We start from the raw sequence: 13,667 nt of genomic DNA, 5'->3' as shown, positions 1-13,667 counted from the left end.
GGAAAATAGAAGGTTACAATCAGTTATTTTGTCTGGTTGTACAGCCAGGTAATAAGTCGAATGGCTTTTGCGTAGGTGTCGCCCGTTGGTGAGGAAGGTGAAGGATCACAGGTGTTTCTGTGCGTGGAACAAAAGAAACAGGGGAGGGCGTTAGTATTGTACTGCGGTGACTGCTGCTGCACGTTGGCAAATGGATATTCTGATTGGGATTGCTTTCTTAATATGAGCCTGAGCGCAAATTTATTGGTTCTTGGTGTTGCAGGTCTATTGTTTTGGTTTCCACCCGTATATTAGCTCAATTACAGCGCTGTGACTTGCACATCCCAGCTCTCGGTCCTGCCCAAGCCCAGGGGAGGACAGTGATTTTAATTTCATGCCCCAGTAGCTCCAGTTAGTGACGGATGGGTCTTTCAGATAAGGGAGCCGGTGTGTAAATCGCCGTCCCCGTGTCCCCGGCAGCGCGGGTGGGAACGGCGTCAGCCTCCCGCAGCCCCCGCCGCGCTCCCTCCTCCCCGTGGGAGGCAGAGGGGGGACCCCTGGAACGCCCTCAGCCCGTGGGCTCGCTGGGGAGGCCGTGGAGCGGGTGGCTCTCGCCGCCTCTGCTTGGTGGCCGTGGGCTCACGACCATGTCGGTGGGGCCGTCCTGCGCCGGGAGGAGGGCAGACCAGGCGGTTTTGCTGCGGGTCGAGGCGGAGCAGCGCTGGGCACAGATGGTGGCTGAGTGGCTCTTACAAGTTGTGTTTCCTTTTTGTAATCCTTTGATTTTCCTTTTCTGTATCATTGGGCAGCGTGATGTAGCTTTTCGTTGGCACAACAGACACCTGATTAACTTATTACTTTGCCTAAAATGTCATAGGTGAAACAAGGAGAAAACAAAATGACTTGATGGAAAAGAATAAGTTTGCTTTAACAGTAGAAATGTCTACAAACTAATAAATTGTTTATATTATGTTGTAATTTTTGCATAACATAACTTGCAGGGGGAGGGGAAAGGACTTTCCAATTGCATGGCTTATATTTAAAAAAATACCAAGTTGTTGATGTTTTATTTATTAATTTCAGCACAGTTAACCCCTGCTGATCCAGAATGGCTTTTCAAATATGAAAGCATTAATTTCTTTCTAAAATTCAAATTTTAATTAATAAATTTGCATACTGCGTTAGAGGACACGGAGTGAATACTAATCATCTTCATTTTGATTATTCTCTATTTTATAATTAGAAAATAGCTTTTAGTTAGAAAAAATGGCAACTTATTTCAGCGCTTTCAGAATAATCTTCTCTTTAAGGCTTTATAGCCAGGAAGCATCTCTGATACTGTTTTTAGATAATTAATTAGCAGGTACATAATTTTCTTCAAGGTTAAAGCCCTGGCTCATCAGCGCTGACGCAATCACTATTTCTTATTCTGACCCGTGTCAAATTGAGAAATAATGAACTTTAAAAAAATCTTGGTAATAAAATATCAGGGATATATTGTTTAAAACGCTGCCTGTGTGTTTCTAACTCCGAGTTCCTGCTTCCCTATGTTTTTATTGTTCTTTCAAGTGATCACCAGTGTGATTTGGCTTCTCACCCATATATGTCTTTTTCTTTGATGGTGCTGATGAATAATGCTAAATGAACCTTTTAGTTTATTGCTGCTTGCATGCTTGTTGATAAAATATAATTCCTATAAGCAACTGGCTTATTGCCAGCATAAGCTCATTGGTTAAGCTCTGGACTTTATATTTGTGGCTGTGCTAAAGCCTGGTTTTAGACCTTGGAGAAGAAAATATCTATACTTTGTTTCAGAGTTTTTACATGTCATTGGAACCATCTTTTTATCCCCCTGCAATGAAATACTAGTTTATTTGTGCTTCAGGACTCACAATGTAACCATCATGTGCTTGAGCAAAAGGAGAGTAATCTGTGGGATTTGTTCAAATTTGTCTTCGTGTCTGTTGTTTTGGCTTTTGTAATAATTGCTTTAGCGTGTTTATTGTTAAGAAAATACAGGCACACATACACCAAACCTTGAATTTACAGCGCATTCTGGTAAAGGGAGTGGACAAGAATAAAGTCTCTGAATTAAGTTTCTATATGCTCTTTGCTTGCTTTGTCTGCGTGGTCCTGCATAGCATACTGTGCAGTGCTGGAGTGTTCATCGGGGTTTATACAATTAAAGAAAGAAATACTAAAGCTTCTTGATGATAAACAGAAGTAGTTCAAATTCTAGCTGAAAGCAAAGCCTAGAAATAGGTGAGGCTGTTAGTAATTATCTAGATGTTGCTATCATGTAGAAGGTAAAATTGAAAAAGTCAGTATTCCTCTTTTCATTTAAAATAAATACAATAAAAGCGCATTGTATCCAATATAATTGATAGCTGATATAATGCAAATAGAGCCTTTGAAATATCTCTCGCATGATAAAAGGAGTCAGTTGTAATGGAAAAGCCATATGTAACTTGGCATCCTTGAGCGAGCTGAGATCACGGCCGCCCTGGCTCGGTCGGGCCTTTGCTGCCCAATTGTGGCTCCTCAGCTGGCGACTGACGTATAGAACATAGGAGTTCATGGCTGGGACCGTAATGTGATGTTCTGCTCTCACAGGCCCACGAGCGATCCGAGAGCTCCGAGGTCGCCTTCGTTACCCAACTTGTGAAGAAGCTGATGATTATCATCGCACGACCCGCTCGGCTGCTCGAGTGCCTGGTAAGTTTGGTCCTGGGGAGAGCGCACGTGTGATCTAAAGAGTCTGGTGTGTGTTTGAGGAGATAAGGAACACAAAGCCTTCAAGAGAAAGCTTTAAATTCTCGTTAAAACTGATGAAAAATAAGTGAAGTGCTACATGGTTTTTGCATTAAGTATCTTTCCAATGGACTGTCAGCTGCAACAGCAGCTATATTATTTTTTCAGTATAAATTTTATGGTTGAGGGGCCAGATGTAGCCATTGACATAATTTCATGCTACTTGATGCCACCTGATTTTCTTCACGTCGTTAGTAGCCACAGTAAAGAGCTGTCACTAAGGGAGAAATTCCCTCTCGTCATATAAATGGTGTTTGGGGTCTTGGAATCAAACTCTTACCGTAGACCCAGCAACTCCAGCCAAACCTGGTGTAGGTTTTCCAGTTGTGAACACACAGAGGGACAGGCCAGTGGGAGATCCAAGCAGATGTGGAAGCCTGGGTTTGAAATCCTATTTGGTGCTATTGGAATACATGGAAAAGCAAGTCGCATTGCTTTATAATGACTTGGTCTGACTAATAAGAATGTATTTTTTTATATAATTCTAGAAAATGGTGAAAAGTCTTTAGGCCATCCCAATGAAATAGGCTGCTGTGTGCCAGAGGCCTCCAACTCCAATAATATTGTGGAGAAGTAGCCTGAACGTGCATTCTAACTGTGATCACATGGCAAGAGGGTTAATATAGACCTTGAATACATATGGAAAGAGGGGATCAGGCTTCTGGTGTAGAGTGTTGTTCTGGTTATGGTTTATAGGAGTCAGTTCTCTGATTGTATTTCAAAAGGATATTGAAAAAGTGATGATTGTGTAGGGAGGAGTCACAAAAAATTGTTGGAGGGCTGGAGAACGTGTCGCAAACCTACGGTGAAAACTTAGGAAATGACATGAAACTCCCTGGCGTGACGAAGCACACAGTCCGATGGCTCTTTCTGGACATAGAAATGACAGGGAAGCTGCATCCGTTTGAGACATTGCAGAGGTTGGCTGATTAAGAATCTGTGGTTGGATACGGATGCACAGTTCATGTTCATGAAGCGTGTTGAAGGCGGTGTGTTCATGGGCAACTTTTATCACTGGAGTCACTAGTAGATACATTAGTTTTGTGGAGCTTTCTTTGACAAAGTAGGCAAGAGTGGTCCAGTCTTTCCAGTCACACCAGTTTTTGAAAACACCTGCGGAAGTTTTGAGAACCAGTAGACTTCGGAGTGTTCCCTTATTCCTCCTCCATGACCGCCACATGGATGGTTTTGCTGTGAACCCCGTAGTGTAAAGAAGACCAGTGTTGGTGATGAAGGAGTAGGCTGCACAACCAGCGAGACAGATGCCTACACTTACTTATTCGAGAAGTCTCCACTAGGTTAGATTGAAAATCCTGGACACAACTCCATTCAGATTGGGAATTCATTGGCTTTCAAAACCATTTTTGTGCTTTAGATGAGTTTGGTGACTCCGGTTATCTTCCATCGCTTCTTCAAAATGGTTTTTTTTTGGAAGACAGTGAAGAAAGGACATAAATTTAAGCTTATTGTGTATGTATTAGCTGTGCTTACTATTGCCATCTCTATCTCCTATACGGGAGAAACCTTTAGTAAGGGTAAAGCTGAATCATTTACCTCTCTCTGTCTCTCACCACCTTGCTGTAGGAGTTTGATCCTGAAGAGTTCTACCATTTGTTGGAAGCTGCAGAAGGCCATGCCAAGGAGGGGCAAGGAATTAAATGCGACATTCCTCGTTATATTATCAGCCAGCTGGGACTCACCAGGGATCCCTTGGAGGGTGAGAACTCTTGTTTTGTACTCTCCAAACTGCTGCAAAGATAACCAGATCTCATGCTCACTCCATAGCTGAAGGAGGCTTTTATTTCATTGGTTTGATTTCTAGGCCATTTTTCCTTATTTTCCTGTTTGCTGTCCAATTCTAGACTGTCCGTTCCAGCCCCATGTCTCACAGGAGTGGTGCTGGGTTAAGGGTCACACATCAACAGTGACGCTTCTTTACTTAATGTTAATAATGTTAATAATGTTAATGTTAATAATGTTGATAATGTCTCCCTGTATTATAGCTGAAGCACTGTTAGAAAATGGCTTTATGATTTCACTCTTTTCTCTGTGCTGTTGGGCAGTAAAAGTAAATTAGCCCATTATTTTTCTGATTTGGTGGCCTGGTTGGAAAGTCTCCTGTCGTCCCACTTTGTTGGCTTCTCTGGCAAAAGTGTATTTGTTGTGATTTTCTGTAAGAAACGAGGACTAGTATGAATTTTTAGGTGGAGATGTGATTGTATTTTTACGTCTTACATAGCAGCAAAACCAAAGAGAGTAATGCTTTAGAGGACAGTAACAGCTTTGCTGCTAGGTGCCAGAAGTGCATATGGTAAATTGAATATGCTGTAACTGCACAGAGGCCCAGAAGATCCAACCTTTGGAATATGTGTGTTATTATTGTATTTCTGCCCGGTACTTTGCTGTCTGAGTCTCCTGTGACAAGTTTTATGAGCGTGCACGGCTTGCTCAGCAACAATAGAAAGTGTGACAGAGACCGGAGGTCGCTGCAGAATATTTCAGCAGTTGAACCATACTTGTTGTATCAGGAGAGTGTAGTTTGAGCATAAATTGGCTGGCTGGGTAGGACTAGTTTAACTTCTCTGGTGTTTGTAGAATGACAGTGACAGGTTGACTTCAAGGGAAGATCTCCTTGGGAAAATTTCTACCAAAGATTGCTAAATGCAATTTAATAGCATTTGTTGAAATCTGACATTAAAGTGAAATTTCCTTTGATCCCTGTCATGGGAGAGAACCTTTCCATCGTTAATTCCCCTTACTGAAGTCAAATTTTCTTTAGAAATGTGTGGATATATCAAGGTGCCTTATTTCCTTTCTGTAAGGAGGGCACCCAGAAATGTCAGTGGGGTCTGTGCAGAGATAGTCGTTCATGTAGGATTTGGGTCTGTAAAGTTTATAGCATCTCCTAAGACTGCTGAGTAGCCTGAACCAACTGACTCTCTCCCAGTTTGCTGCTGCTCAGCATTTTGCAGAATCGGACGCATTTCATGGAGAGAAGTTGATGAAATGTAACACTTGTTCTTTTCTGGAGTACGGAGGTGCCACCAGGCTATAGGCAGACATACATGCATGGAATAAGTTTAAATATGAACTAGCTAGTGCTTTCCCCAAACTTGCATTTATTGCTTTTACTTATTATAGAAACCACCTAGAATAAGTCAGGCTGAAATTAGAACAATTTATATTCATCTGTGTATAAAATCCTGCCTACGGCTCGCAAGATGTTAAAGGTTATCACTGTATAATTGGGGTGACTTTTTACAGAGGGGAAAAATGTCCTGGGTCATCTCCAAGCACCTCTTAAAATACCGTTAGTCTTGTATAAACAAAGAGAACAGTGTTTGATTGAGGTGGTTGGGAGTAATCTCTCCTCTTTCTTTTCAGAAATGGCCCAGCTGAATAGCTATGACAGCCCAGACACTCCTGAGACAGACGATTCAGTCGAGGTAAAGCACTAATACACTCACTCTGTCTATCACTTTGTTCTCTGTCTGCAGTAAAGAATTAATTATAACGCAGGGTAATTTTAATTTTAAAAAAGCGCTGACATTTCAAAGCACATGTAGAACGTACACTGTAAAAATGTGCAGGTCTCTGTACTGTGCTGGTGGGATGATTAAGAGTTGCAAACAGGCATCATCATAAAGTTTTATAGGGTTTTTTTTTAGGGTTACAAACGAAAATCATCTGCAGAAATACTTTATATCTGCATTTGTAAAATGTGATGGATATTGAAGAGAGTTGGCTTCAGTAATGGACCACTGGAAAAATTTAATTATATAACTCACTAGGTTTCAAAAATCCTTTGTTTTTTATTTTATTGGGTTATAAAAAAATGTAATATTGGGAAAATCTTATTGTCCACTGATTGTGCTAATATTTATGGAGGGAATCTACAAGGGTCCTTGGGATACAGACAATTATCCTAAAGCCAAAAACTCCAGAAGCTTAGAAATGGAGGTTGTGTGAATGCTGCTTAAAGCGTGCAGAAGTGTCATATGGAATGACGTCGTTCCTGCTCCTGATTCCCATTTGCTTGTCTTCTTTCCCCAGAGCCGTGGGGCCTCTGTCCAGTCAAAGAAAACTCCATCTGAGGAAGAGTTTGAAACTATTAAACTGATCAGTAATGGTGCTTACGGGTGAGACTTTTAGACTTTGCTTTGGAAGACGTTTTCCCTAAACATTGTCTCTAGGGAAAATATTGTCACTTAGTTTATTATGAGATTTCCTAAGTATTAGTTAGAAAACGTAGTTCCATGAGTCTGAGGAAATGATTTTGCACCCGTTTGCTCATTGCTTATCAAGGCACTCTGCATTTCCATCCATGGTGTCTCGTTAAGTCCTGTGATTTGTGTTTGTTTAAAGGCTAAATGAGCGAGGGTAAAATTCTGTACTTGCAAGTGTTATTCATGATTCATTGAAACAGCAGGAATATTGAAGGAGAAATAGTTTATACTTCTTGCTTCTTCCGTGGGTTCAGATTATATATGTAACATGTGGTTGCCTGCAAGCACTTAAAATACTAAAATAAATGCTAAAATTACATTGGGACAAATTCACCGTGAGAAGTAATACAGTAACAATGCGATTAAATTTTATTATCCGTTCAAGAATCCAGAATGAAGTGGGTCAGTTAAAATTTTAACTGCTCATACAAACCTATGGAGAATGTTAAAGGGGGTTCCTGACTCTTTACGGTTCAGAAACCCTTATCTGTGATAGTCATTAGGCTGTAGCTGATAACCAGGGATACTCGGTGGGTCATAACAGCCAAATTTGAGCATGTGCTTGAGACTATAATAGAAATGTAAGAGACACTTTACTGAAGGAAACCCATGGTGACAGTGTTGCGTTAAATTAATTTTAGGGAGCTCGGAAAATATTCGTGCTGATTCCATATGTTTTGGACCATTTTTTAAGTGCAATGGTGACTGTAGTGTTGAAAAACACATCCCTCTCTGCAGTGATACTGAAGGATGAGACGTTTTGCCTGTAAAATCTCCGTGTTAGTCACATCAGTGAAAATGCTGCTCAATTCAAGAAGGCCAAGTAGCTTTTGGAAGGAAACATGTTAGGGTTCCTTCTCTTCTAGAGGAGCTTGGCTCTGAGATGGGGTTTTATGGAGTCACAGATAAGCCTGTTAGGATCCATTTAAAACAAAACAAACCAACCAAAAAAAGCCACATAAAAACCAGTTTGACCTGAAAACTGAACATTTCCCCTTGGTACGTGCTTTTCTAGAGCGGTGTATTTGGTGCGACACAAGACCACCCGTCAGCGTTTTGCCATGAAGAAGATCAACAAACAGAACCTAATCTTGAGAAACCAGATCCAACAGGCTTTTGTGGAGAGAGATATCCTGACGTTTGCTGAGAACCCCTTTGTGGTCAGCATGTTCTGCTCCTTTGAGACCAAGCGCCACCTCTGCATGGTTATGGAGTACGTGGAAGGTACGTTTGCGTTGTCTACAGCTGCAGAGGCACCTTAGGTAGGATGGACGTGCAGTGTCTCCTCGTAAAGGATGGCGTTTCTAAGTGATTTAGAAGATGTGTGCGTTGGGATGTGAGACTGGTCACTGCACTGCTCTGTATACAATAATTAAGAAGCGTCTCGGGTGTTTGTTGGTCCTTTCTTCACGGACAATGCTCTCGTCAACCCTGCGATCGCAGGGGATGTCGTGATGCCCTTTTGGGGAGGAGCGTGTGTCCTGCTTGGGAAAAATGAGTCATTCTGCCGCGAGTACAGTTTGGCGTAAGGAGATACTCCATTTGTGAGTCCCCGTGACTAATACAACAGGATTGCGGCGGAGCTCGGGAAACATAAAACCACATGTAGAAAGCTGCTGGGGTCAGAAATCAGCATGAACTTTCCAGGCCTCACTGAAAAGAAACCGTCCCGCTCCCGTGTGGGACGGGGTGGCTGGATGCACGTGTGCTTGGCTCTGCAGTCAGAAAAGGACAATTAAGAAGCATCACTGAGCAACACAGTCTGTGTTCTTTAACAGCCTTTGAAAAAAACACAGAGCTATTTTATGCTGGATTTTTGTTGTTGTTTCTCTTATTCTTTGGTATATTATTTGATTTTTTTTTCTTATCACTGTGTCTTATTGTAAGCAATATATCTCCACTGCTGGGTAGGATTGATTTCTTATACCTGGCTTGTTTGGCTGAAAGTTTATTGTATCAATGCTGTTTCAGTTAAATTAGTGGAATGAAACCAGATGTATCTACCTGTGATTTTTGCTATAAATCCCAATTTGCCAATAGATATGACAGTCAAATGAAATGTGTGGCCGGTGTTCCTTAAGAAACTTGAATCGGGGGCCCCCAGAGTTATTCTCATGAGTACAGCTGTGTCCAAAGGGCGGCTGCTCCCCCTGTGCAGGGACAGTCACTCGTTGCAGAGCTGTTTACTTAGTATTTTAAGAAGCTTATGTATCAGAAGTAGTATGTGTCCCAGCGGTGGAAAGCAAAGAAATGTATAGGGAGGCCAAACTGTCATGAACTGCCCTTTCTTCAAGGCTTTCTTATGGCATCTGTGCAGTTCTTGAGCAAGCGTGCTCAGCGTACATGGATCTCACTTTTACTGAGATTTTATTATATATTTGAAGCTCAAGTCTGAGTGTAGAGAGAGCTTTCCAATTCAGGCTAACAGGCTTGAGAGCGCCTGTAGGAAATGTACTCTAATGTAGTATTGCAGACCCACAGCTTTCCTTTCTCGCTGATATTTGCTGTTTCACCGTGACATATTTGCACCTTTTTTCCTAGGAGGTGACTGTGCTACCCTTCTCAAGAACATTGGTGCCCTACCTGTTGATATGGCCAGGATGTATTTTGCTGAGACTGTTCTGGCGCTGGAGTACCTACACAATTATGGAATTGTTCACCGTGACCTAAAACCTGACAAGTAAGTCTCTAACTCTTCAGAAGCTGGAGGGGGAGAAGTTCTTCAGGGGCTGTCTCCATAGGCAAGAGGACATGGAGGGGACAGGGAGTAGAGATCTTCGGTGGCATCTGACATGTAGGGGATTTTATGGAGAGTCTGGCTACTGATGTAGAACCAGATAAACACTGAGAAAGGGTGGGAAGAAAGTCTTCAGGTGTTATCTCAGAGCTGTTGCTGCACTGATGGAATTACGGCAGAAGGCAGGCTGATTTCTAGTTGCCCTGGCAGCTCTGTGATATTCAGTTGCATATTCCAGGTGTTCGATGGGGACATAACACCGAGAACTTGCTTAGCGTTACCTTGTGTTGTTCTTTTTTGAAATTGCTTTTGGGAAAAAATTGAACGTCGGTTTATTTTACTTCTTCTCTTTCTTCTAGTCTCCTGATAACTTCCATGGGTCACATTAAACTAACAGACTTTGGACTGTCTAAAATTGGGTTAATGAGTCTTACAACTAATCTTTATGAGGGACACATTGAGAAGGATACCAGGGAATTCCTGGATAAGCAGGTAAGCTGAAAAATTCTGTCTGCTGATTGAGGATCAGATGCAGGATTCTGTATCGGGATAGAATGAGAGTTTGTAGCGTTCCCTCTCTGCCTCGACACTGTGCCATATGTTGTAGAATGAGTAAAGATACAAGTCCGTTTTCATGTTTGTGCATAAGCTGGTATCGTTTGTTATTTCACCTCCTTGCTTTGGAGCGCTGTGCTTCAGCTCTTGGTTTCGGGTGTTGACAATGCGGCCCAGGCAGCAGCGCGGGTGTGAACAGAAGTTGGTTTAGGGCCATAACACCGATTTTGCTGGAAGGTTGTTCCACGGTCTCCCCCTTCTGGTGCTTGGGAAGTTCAGAGATGGTTCTTGGATGTTTCTTTTTTTTTCTTTCTGATGGCTTGAACATTTATTTTTATCCCCATTATATTTACTAAGGGTCATTTTTCTCCTTACTCTTCATTTTTCTGGGCTTAACTAGCTAAGCTCTTCTAGGTAACAAGATAGATTTTTCCTTTGAGTGAATAGCTCTTCCATGCAGCTCTATCCACTTGAGTTCATATCTCCTGGGCATAGTTGACAGAACTATACTGTTCTGGGTACAGTCTCACCAGTGCCTTCTATAATGGGATTAAAAGTATTTCTCTCTTCTGAAGATACCTGGGATCACAGCTGACTTTCCTTTGTCAGCTGTGCCAAGTGTTAGTTCATAATCATCCTGTGGTATTTTCTTCCTTTGCTTCAAAGGAACAATGCTTTTTCTAGCAGGAGCTCTCTTTGGTCACTAGATCCTGGTTTTGCGCTTTGCAGTGTTATATTTGTTACAGCTATTTGGTTATAGCTGCTGCTTCTAAGCCCGAGGCAACCTGGATCTTGCACCGTGATTTCCTTCGCCATTGCCTGTGCCAGCTGTACCTCCCGAGCTGAAATGCTGGAGCGGGTAATCACGCTGTGCTGCTCATTCTGCATCTGTGCAACTCACTCTGCTAGCACAGAGATGGGAGAGGTTTGTCAGAGCTGGGTTCCTGAGAGCTGTAGCTGTGCCAGCAGACACCCATCAAGCAGACAGACCTAGACACACAGAATATGCATTTTTCCCATATGCCTTACTACACATGCACCAGAGGACTACTTAGCTGGCATGTCCACACTGGGAACATTCCATGCTATGCGATAACATTTCTATGTAGGTAACATGTTCCTCAAATACAGACTGTTGCCCCATGGAAGCAGTTCACAGCTTGAAGCGGTCAATGGCAAAACATTAATGATTTTCTTGAAAACCTCTGAGGGCAGAAAGAAAAAACAGACAATAATAAGCTTGGGATTTGTAAGTTTATTGCTTTCTTGTGTGTTCCTCTCAAGGTCTGTGGGACTCCGGAATACATCGCCCCAGAAGTGATTCTGCGCCAGGGCTATGGGAAGCCCGTGGACTGGTGGGCCATGGGAATTATCCTGTACGAGTTCCTGGTGGGCTGCGTTCCGTTCTTTGGGGACACACCTGAGGAGCTCTTTGGACAAGTGATCAGTGGTATGTTCCCGTTCCGGCTCTGAAAAGGTTTCAAAGTGTGCTGTGAAGTAAAACTGGAAATACTGAGGATCCCCAGTTTAGTCAGGAAGGACTAGGTGTAAAATAATGGGGTTCAATTTTAAAATGTATTTCTTTGTCAAAGTAGCATCTGTCCGATTCCAGCTATCAAAAGTTGTTGAGTTGCTTAATGTCTTGCTAGATAGTTCTGCTATTGTGAGTGGTGTGGGAGTCACGCAAAGCTTTGTGGGATTGGGGAAAAATATTTGGGGATTCTCCTTCTTCTCCTTCTTCTCCTTCTCCTCCTTCTCCTTCTCCTCCTCCTCCTTCTCCTCCTTCTCCTTCTTCTACTCTTCTCCTCTTCTTCTTCTCTTCTTCTATCTTTTAACTTAAATAATGGAGAATATGAAAGGAGCAGCCGCCAACTGGTCTAATCCAGTCTGATTTTGGTTATTGCTTCCTTAGGTGCAAATGTCAGTCAATTAATAACTATTGTACAAATGAAATACAAAGGAAATTCTAAGCAAAACACATTGAAGCTGTTGCACTCGGTGCCTCCATGTCTTGTGGCTTTTTAAACCTCTCTCCTGCTTGGAGTTGGACAAACGATTGCTTTGTGTTCTCTTAGTGAATACACCAGTGAAAACATTTCCTATTGGGAATGCTTTCTGAAACAGTAAATTTTTAACACACTTGGCAGAATGTTCTTTGTGAAAAGCGAATTTCAGCAAAGAACTAAATATGATGCATGAAATCGTTACCTGTGAATTGTTCTCTCTGTTCCAAGCATAACGAGCGTGGAATGTGCAGGCACGAGATACAGCCGCAGCATCGCCAGTGTCATTGTTTATGGATTGTCATGGAAGTCCCATTTCATACCTTATTAATAGAGTTCTTAATGCTTTTTTCTCCACAAGCACTGTTTGAATTGACAGCAGCTTTAGCTGACGCTGAATTTTATGCATTTTGGAAAATGTCAATGCTTGAATTATATTAAATATGCAAGCTGCTGAATTCAAGGTATTTACAATTCTGGGGCAATACTGAACGCTGTATTTTACGGTATAGGAATGGGAACGGTTATTCAAATTGGGTGTGAAGCTGGGAGAAAATGTCAAGTCTCTTTTTGTCCCCAGATGAAATTGCCTGGCCGGAAGGTGACGATGCCCTGCCACCGGATGCCCAGGACCTCATTTCTAAGCTGCTCCGCCAAAATCCTCTGGAAAGAATGGGAACAGGTAGGAACCTGGTGCACAGGAGGGTACCGACCAGAAGCAGAGAAGCAGCTTCCTGGCCAGTGATGCACACCCACCCATGCTGAGCTGGGAAACAGTTTGTACTGGGTTTAAGAATCTTGTGTGATGAAGCGCTGAGAATTAGTGTAGATTGTACATGAGTCAGACATTTCTGTCTCGTTTGGGAAACAAGAAAGAGACATCGTCATCTTGGCTACATCACTTGTTAAATGTGTGCTGTTCCGTTAAAGCCTTGAGGGTTGTGTCGCCGTTAGAACAGTGTATAATCAGATTTCTTTGCAGTTTTCTTTCACTACATGGATGTGAACTCCTGGATGTAATGAACAAAAACTTTCCCATTCCTAGAGGCCTGTACTGTAGAATTCTCCAAACATGCAGCAAAGTTTGATAATCTCTTTTCCAAAGTCAGATGTGTACATCAACCTTTCTGTCTTATAATGTCAGACTTAAAGCTTTACAATCCGACACTTCTCATTTGCTGATAATAAATAACCATAAATAATGTCTAGCTACACTCCTGTTTTAAAATAATATGCGCAACACTGCAGCTTCACAGTACAGGTTCTCTCTGTCATTGATTTGATTACTGTGGTTAATTTTGGGTTTTCAATTGGAAACTATGCTTTAAGGATAAAATAAAGACTCCTATATATAAC

The 13,667-nt window shown here is 42.1% G+C and overlaps 2 protein-coding genes across 8 annotated transcripts in view; one reads left to right on the top strand and one right to left on the bottom strand.

The window, feature by feature from the left end:
- PRDX1 (peroxiredoxin 1) overlaps positions 1-13,667 on the bottom strand; it is a 350,258-nt gene that overhangs the window by 279,248 nt on the left and 57,343 nt on the right. The gene's annotated exons all lie outside the window — the stretch shown is intronic.
- Positions 1-13,667, top strand: part of MAST2 (microtubule associated serine/threonine kinase 2) — a 186,906-nt gene that overhangs the window by 151,000 nt on the left and 22,239 nt on the right. For all 7 annotated transcript variants that reach the window (XM_082054630.1, XM_082054629.1, XM_082054631.1 and 4 more), the window contains 9 exons: positions 2,593-2,694; positions 4,375-4,507; positions 6,175-6,236; positions 6,844-6,929; positions 8,032-8,240; positions 9,558-9,696; positions 10,113-10,245; positions 11,593-11,758; positions 12,892-12,993. In XM_082054630.1, the coding sequence (XP_081910756.1) occupies positions 2,593-2,694; positions 4,375-4,507; positions 6,175-6,236; positions 6,844-6,929; positions 8,032-8,240; positions 9,558-9,696; positions 10,113-10,245; positions 11,593-11,758; positions 12,892-12,993 (1,132 nt within the window). The remainder of the gene's footprint in view (positions 1-2,592; positions 2,695-4,374; positions 4,508-6,174; positions 6,237-6,843; positions 6,930-8,031; positions 8,241-9,557; positions 9,697-10,112; positions 10,246-11,592; positions 11,759-12,891; positions 12,994-13,667) is intronic.

The sequence above is a fragment of the Streptopelia decaocto genome (assembly GCF_964273445.1).
Source record: "Streptopelia decaocto genome assembly, chromosome: 5".
Taxonomy (NCBI): Eukaryota; Metazoa; Chordata; class Aves; order Columbiformes; family Columbidae; genus Streptopelia; species Streptopelia decaocto.
This window is presented reverse-complemented; position numbering and strand designations above follow the sequence as displayed.